This window comes from Aegilops tauschii, chromosome 4, assembly GCF_002575655.3.
Source record: "Aegilops tauschii subsp. strangulata cultivar AL8/78 chromosome 4, Aet v6.0, whole genome shotgun sequence".
Lineage (NCBI taxonomy): Eukaryota > Viridiplantae > Streptophyta > Magnoliopsida > Poales > Poaceae > Aegilops > Aegilops tauschii.
Genome location: NC_053038.3, coordinates 59,152,409 through 59,159,712, shown reverse-complemented (window position 1 = coordinate 59,159,712; position 7,304 = coordinate 59,152,409). Strand labels below are relative to the sequence as shown.

The 7,304-nt window shown below is 42.5% G+C and overlaps 1 protein-coding gene across 1 annotated transcript; it reads right to left on the bottom strand.

Annotated features, from left to right (window-relative positions):
- Window positions 1–275: 275 nt before the first annotated feature.
- Window positions 276–3,417, bottom strand: LOC123493511 (B3 domain-containing protein Os03g0619600-like). Its single transcript, XM_045227219.1, has 5 exons — window positions 2,459–3,417; window positions 1,898–2,018; window positions 1,347–1,800; window positions 1,054–1,274; window positions 276–821 (listed from the first exon to the last, which is right to left on the bottom strand). Exons 2-5 carry the CDS (start codon window positions 1,997–1,999, stop codon window positions 561–563), a joined length of 1,038 nt encoding a protein of 345 aa, XP_045083154.1. The 5' UTR covers window positions 2,000–2,018; window positions 2,459–3,417; the 3' UTR covers window positions 276–560.
- Between the last annotated feature and the right edge of the window lie 3,887 nt (window positions 3,418–7,304).

Genomic DNA, 7,304 nt, shown 5'->3' with positions numbered 1-7,304 from the left:
CGTAATCCTATTATGGCACTCTCATAACCGGTTTTGATGTTGCATATGTTTAGGCCAAAAAAGAAAGAAAGAAAACAGAAGCTAGTGAAGACAAGATCCACCCATTCAAATGAATTGTCCCGCCATCTTGAACGTTGTCTCACTAATTTCTGGAGATTCTTTGTGGTTGGATTTACCATAGTGAGTACATTCTGATATACAATGAATTGGCATCAACCCCAGGGAAGTACACAAGTGAACTAAGAAACTAGGCATCACGAGTTAACTAAACTTCATAGGATATAAACAATCAGGTTGCTTCCTCATAGAAACTTCGTCAACACAACTACTCGTTTAAACTTCATGCCACAAAATAAGGCTGCCACTGAAGTAAGAAATCAAGGCCTGTTTAAAACTAAGCTACTACAGATATAGGTTTTTTTACTCACTCCAGAGACTGGCCATGCCCATAGTTCTACTTCTAGATCACAAAAGCAACGAAAAGCCCCATCAGCAACATACAAAATGGCAGCACAAAGAGCAGAGACCTCTCTGCCTCTTGTCAAGAGCGTGAAACTAAACTAGCAACGCTCACGGCGAATGATATAGACCATCATCTTCTGCTTCAGCCCCACCTTGTTTTTCATCAGCTCGAAGAGGCAGATGTCCCCCTCCCGCAGGTTGTTGTCGCTGGCAAAAGAAGTCCAGCCTCCACTTATCCTCAGGGAACGATTGTTGTCGTGCAACTCACCATGCCATTGCTGGCTCTTCCCCTCTGCCTGAAACACCAAACTCCGGCTCCCCTTCCGAAGGTACGTGTCACAGTATTTTGTGGCAAAGGTCTGTTTGTTCATATAAACGCAGAATACTGAACATATTAGAATAAAATGCAAACTTGCAATTATAGACTGTTGCTGAAACTACTGTGGCGTGAAACAACTATGGGTGGTAGTATTGTAGCATACTCCGTTTCGAAAAAGTATTGTAGCATAGTTGCTTATATGGATTGATTTATCTCAAAACAAATAACTGTCAGCTGAAAACCAGAAGAATATTATTCTAGACAAGACTTACTAGAGAGACGCGGACACTGGTCGTGGTCATGACTGCGACGTAGATGTGCAGATCTGATGCAATGGCTCCAACTTTCTCCAGAACTTTCTTCTTCTGCCCTTGCGTTAGACGGGCACCCAGTGACATCATGTATGGGTCTGTATCATCATGCTCGGGTGTTATTCCAATACGTTTAGTATCTTCCGATTTAGATGACTCGTGCTCATATGGACTGTCTTCTCCTGTAAAATAGTTCAAGAGTGAGGGTGGGTAACTGCAGTAAAATGGTACCATATGATGTGATCAAAAGTTACCTGACGAATCCTCCGAAGGTGAGGATAATGCGTCTTTCTTTGCTCGTTTTCTATGGTGGCCTGAGCTTCCACTCTGCCAATCATATGATCGTCCTCGTGCTGACGAATGAGTATTACCATCACTGGAACTGGTTGAAATGTCTGTAAGATTTGTGCTTGGTTCTTGATCATTGATATTGCTCTGCATGCGAGCAGTACATGACACCACTTTCTCACAGCCACTAGAATCAAAGACCACAACCTTGAAGCGACAATTTCCACGGTATCGGAACATCAGCGAGTCGCTTTCTACTATATGATTGGCATTGACAAACGCCTGCCACCCAGATCGGAGTACTGTTTTGTTCCTACGCTCAGTAATTCCGACATCGTACACATTACCATTGGGGGCTTCTAGTTCAATGGTTCCTGACAGCTTCCACCCGAAATAGTTCACAAAGCTCTCTGGTATGACCTGCAAAAATGTGAATAATACTACTAATATTAGTTTAAAAAATGTCTTATTGCTACTGATTCAGTTACTTATCAAGGCAACCCACCACTGAGCTTACCATGCTATGGTTAGAGTTTCTGTCCATGTGGGTGAAGAAACACTTGACCTTTCCATGCAAATGACTCCAGTATCTCTTGCAGCACTCACAGGAATTTCTCATCTCGCCTCCTGTAAATGTCCTGTAAGCAGAAAAACATAGATCATGACTGGCAGCGAAAGAAAGTCTTGCTATCCTCTGCAGCATTTTGTTTTACACTGCAACTGCTCATCAAATTTATTTTCATGCAGGAGGACTGCTTGGGGTATAATATTAACTAAGATAGAATTAAGAAACAAAGCACAGGGAGATTGCACATAGCGGGAACGACCAGCCAGAGAGGTGAAGCAAAATTGCAAGCGCCTAAATGCTTAGCCCCTGCACGCACCCATCAAATTACCTGATCTCCAACAAGAAGGAAACCTGTATAGCTTCTCCCTGTGAGAAATGCTGAAAGTTTCCTTTATCTAAGCGGCAGCAGATCTTGCGGAGCCCAACAAAAGGACTGGAGGAAAAGAAGCAGAATGCACAGGGAAAGAGATATACAAAATGCTATTCAGTGAACAACAGCGAAGGACTTACTGCAGTGCAGGCCGGAAGGGTCGAAGGGACTCAATGCTCACAACGTTGAAGTGTTCCTGGAACTTGAAGAAGCAAGCACGGATAATACGGGAAGGCGGAGGGGGAGAAGAAGCAAGTGGAGCCACCGAACGGAACGCCTGTAGGATGCGCTGATTTGCCCTCTCGATTCTTTGTCTCTGCTGCTCTGATGGGACTATACGACATAGGCTGGAACGCCTATAGGATTCTCTATTTGACCGTTTCCTTCCTATTTGACACTAGACATCAGTTTTATTTCCTAATATATGACATTTTCATCTGTTTTGACCACTACGGGGCATCTTCAACGCCGACCTGGAAAATTTCCTCCTGCATCCGTTCACAGACAGAGATGTGAAAATCGGCCATCCAATACTATCCGCATATGTTCGGTTATATTTTAGAGGAATTTTAACGAAAGTGAACAAATTTGATGCATATTTGAATGCACCAGACAATATTCATTCATACTTTGATGGTTTTTACATAAAATCAGATGCTTTTCATCTAAACCGGAGCAAATTTATTACATTCAGACATATTTCACCTAGACCGGACTCTAAACCTAGACTAAAATGACTGTCAGCGCTCGTTCCCCATCTCCGGCCGACCATGAGCCCAAAAAATGAAGCCATTCACTATGCACGATGAGTATTTCCTGACTCTCCGATCAGGACCACATGCCAAGGCAAAGACATCTTCGTCTACCTCTTCACTATGCTCATCCCGCAGCCTCATCATCTACAAAGCACAAACACATAGATTAGAATCTGTAGTAAAATCTAACAACCAAAAATTATTATTTTTTTGATAAAGGGCGCTTTTATTAACTCAAAATGTAGCATCAAGTGGATACAAAACGTCATGAGTATCACCCGGCCTCTGCATAATTAGGATGCACACAGCCAAACAACAAAGTCTGTCAAAAGGAAAAGTAACAAAACAACCAAAAAATATGACTAGATGGGAATGAAACTAACATAGTTCTGGAACCATGTCTGAAATTCTTTCCGAAGCTCTTTATCAATGTTTGGCACCCCTTTTCTCTTTAACTCATCTCTGAACATTCTGCAAAATAAGATAAAGCATATTAGTCAATAGATCACATATGTACAACACAAATGCAACATACACAAGTTCAGAAGTGAGAACATACTCGATATATTTCTGAGCTTGCCCACAATTGTTCAACACATACCACAACATCTGATCAAATTCTTTTTTCTCATTAACATATTGATATTCATATCCTGAAGTAAAATTTACTCCATGCCCAAAAACATCAACACCATAAGCTTCTTCATCTGAGAAACCTATATTTCTTGGTTCTCGATTTAATATAATTTCAGAATCATCCATGTACTTGGAGCAAAATGTCAGGCATTCATCGGCAATGTATGCCTCAGCAATTGGACCTTCTGGACGTGCCCTATTCCTCACATAGCGCTTTAAAGTATACAATCTCCTTTCAACTGGATACATCCACCCATATTGTACGGGACCTCGGAGCAAAGCCTCTTCGGGTAAATGTATGGCAAGGTGCACCATCACATCAAAGAAAGCCCCGGGGGGGGGGGGGGGGACTTTCTCAAGCTTGCATAGAATTACAGGGATTTCTTTCTTCATTTCAGCCAATACATCCCTGTTAAGAGTTTTGCTGCACAGTTCCCTGAAAAACTTGCCTAACTCAGCTATTGCTTCATATATATCACTGTCTAGAAACCCTCTCATGCCAGAAGGTAAGATTCTTTGCAAAAGAATATGGCAATCATATGTGTTTTTAGGCCTTGTACCTTGTTTCCGTCGGCACTTGTACATCTTGAAATGTTGGAAGCAAACCCATCTGGAAACTTAACTCTCGTAAAAATTGACAAAATGCAACAACTTGTTCTTTAGACAAGGTATATCGGGCCCGAGGCATCTCATATGAGTTTCCATTCTTCCTCAAATGCAGCTCCTCTTTAATATTCAAATCTTGGAGATCAAGCCTAGCATTTATTGTGTCCTTTGCCTTCCCCTCCATGCCCAGAATTGTCCCAATGAGGTTTTCACATATGTTTTTCTCGATGTGCATGACATCAAGATTATGTCTCAGCTTCAAGTCACCCCAATATTCCAAATCCCACAAACAAACCCTCCGGCTCCAAATTGGCACATGAGCCTTCTTGCTGCCCAAGTCAGAACGCTTCCTTTTCCTGCTTTCTTGTTGTTGCCCAGGTCTAACCTTGTCCAATTCTACTTGCAACTCTTCCTTGGAGAATTTACCCGGCTCATCATTGCGTTCATGAAGACCAACAAATTCATTGTTTCTTTGCAAACGAAGTCCCTTTGGAAGAAAACAGTAGTGTCCAATATATCCAATTTTGCTCCTTAGGCTATACGAAAGAGGGTGTTTGTCACAATGAATACATGCAGCATAGCCTCTTGTAGTACGCCCTGAAAGAGTGCTCAGAGCTGGGTAATCATGAATGCACCATAGAACTGCAGCATGAAGATCAAACATTTTTCCGCTATAAGCATCATATGTACGCACACCCTTCCAAAGCTCAAGTAAATCTTCTACAAGTGGCTGTAGAAAGACATCAAAGTGCTTGCCGGGTGATTTGGGACCTAGAATTAGAAGAGCCATCATGAAATTTGACTGATCCATGCATGCCCAAGGTGGAAAGTTGTATGGCACAACAAATACATGCCACATACTATAGTTTGTGTTGAAGTTTCCGAAAGGATTGAACCCATCAGTGGCAATGCCAAGCCTCATGTTTCTGGCATCTTCTGCAAATTTTGTATATTTCTTATCGAAATCCTGCCACGCATCACCGTAGGCCGGATGACTCATTTCCTTCTCGCTGGGCTGCCTCTTTAGCTTGTGCCACTGCGCTTCTTCTGCTATTTTTTCTGGAAAGGAACATCCTCTTCAGCCTAGGGACCAACGGGAAATGCCTCAAAACTTTCTGTGGAATCTTCTTTCTAGTAGGGTCTTTCCACCTTGACATGCCACAAACTAGGCAGTTGTCATGCTTGGCATATTGCTTTCTGAACAGAATGTAGTTATTGAAGCACACATGTATAGACTCATACCCAAGGCCTAATTCCTTCAGAAGATTTTTTGCTTCCTCATACGACTTTGGGAGTGTATTTGGTTGAGGGAAAGCTTCAACCAATAGCTTCAATATGTCAGTAAATGCACTATTTGTGATCCTATGGGATGACTTCAAATGAAGAAGCTTCACCACAAATGAGAACCTTGAAAACTTGGTACAACCATGATAAAGGTGTCGCTTAGCCTCTTTCTTCACGTTTGCCAGAAAAGACTCATTCTCAGAAGGGTTTGCATCTCTCCAGTTTCTTTCTGACCTTGTTGTACTGCTGTGCATAGGTCTCCAAACATCTCATCAAATCGGTCATCACCATTGTTACCATCCTCGGTGTCATGCACATCAACAGGATGTTCAATAACATCTGCATCGAAGTCTTCTCCGGGATATATCCAACGAGTGTAGTTAGTTTCCATGCCATTTGTCAATATGTGCTTGTTCACAATGGCCTGATGCCAGTATTTGGATTAAGGCATTCTGTACATGGGCAGAGTATTTTATCATCCTCACTAAATTTCTCTTGAATGAGGTTCATAAACTCTTTGACACCATTAATGTACTCACGACAGAACAGTGTACCACGAATCCAACGTCTATCCATCTGCATTGCAGAAAAAGAACCAACTTTTGATGGCCAGATAAATAAAATAGCTACAAGTTACAACAGAAAAATTGCTAAGTAAAATACAAACTATTTCCAGATAGCCAAATATAACCACTGAATGGTAAACTACAGCCTCAAAACTCAACCACTAGTCTATCTTACTGTCATTTCAACTACTGTTCTCTCCTTACTGTTGCAATATTACAGGGACATTTTGACCTCTACAGACTGAGTTCTAAACCACTTTGTTTCAATGGCTCACCCACTGGTCCAGTATGCCATAGTTCAGTAGTTGCAAACAACAATTCAGTACTATAGCCTGCAGCCAAGCTCTTATGCTCCCTGTACTGTTTATTGGCCAATCACTAATTGCTTCTTGCCTTCTTATCTTGTGTACATGAGCAAATTCAGCCACAACAGCATCAAGCTAAAGCATGTAAAAATAAATTGCAGATTAAGCAAAAGGTAACTGGAATTATGAGCTATAGGAATTTGGTTTTCAACTGCATCACTGGAATTTCTCTATGTATGGAATAAGAATCCAAATAATATTTAGCTCAATCGATTCAACTACAACGGAATAACAACACTAAGGATGGGAAAGCCATCTTAATTTCTCTTTGTATGCTCAAGCTAACAAAAACAGAACAAATTTCATAGTTCTTTTTTTCTGCCGGAAACATACCTCGCTGCAGGCCGACGTTGAGGCGGGGGAGTGTATGTTGCAGCAACGGCGGGCGGTGACTTGATCTTCAGCGCGGCAATGGAGGGCGGCGGTTGGCTTGCCGGCCCGGCAATGGCAGACGGTGGCTGCCTCTTCCGCAGTTCGCCAGGGCAATCCCGGGCTCAGAAGGGATCTTTAAGAAGACGCCCTCGCCAGATCTAAGCACCCTCGCCCGGGCAATCGTCGACGGCGCTGGCGGCGCCGGCCGCCGACGGGATCAGGATTTGAGCGATTTGCTTTTTTTGTCTAGCTTGTTTGAGGAATCGGTACTGTATTCAGTTTTATTTTGACACAAGGCACTCTTTTAATCCAACTGACATGTGGGCCAAACACGGGGCACGCATGCAACATCATCAGAAGTCGTGATCCATGACGGTTCGGCTCTTCTAAAAAAACTAGGCC

What these genes read in the sequence shown, in the direction of transcription:
- LOC123493511 (XM_045227219.1), bottom strand. Translation starts at nt 1,999, where the DNA reads ATGAGAAATTCCTGTGAGTGCTGCAAGAGATACTGGAGTCATTTGCAT. An exon ending in ACCTTCGGAGGATTCGTCAG is followed by an intron (nt 1,275 to 1,346) that starts GTAACTTTTGAT and finishes ACTATTTTACAG; the next exon opens with GAGAAGACAGTCCATATGAG. An exon ending in CCAGTGTCCGCGTCTCTCTA is followed by an intron (nt 822 to 1,053) that starts GTAAGTCTTGTC and finishes ATGAACAAACAG; the next exon opens with ACCTTTGCCACAAAATACTG.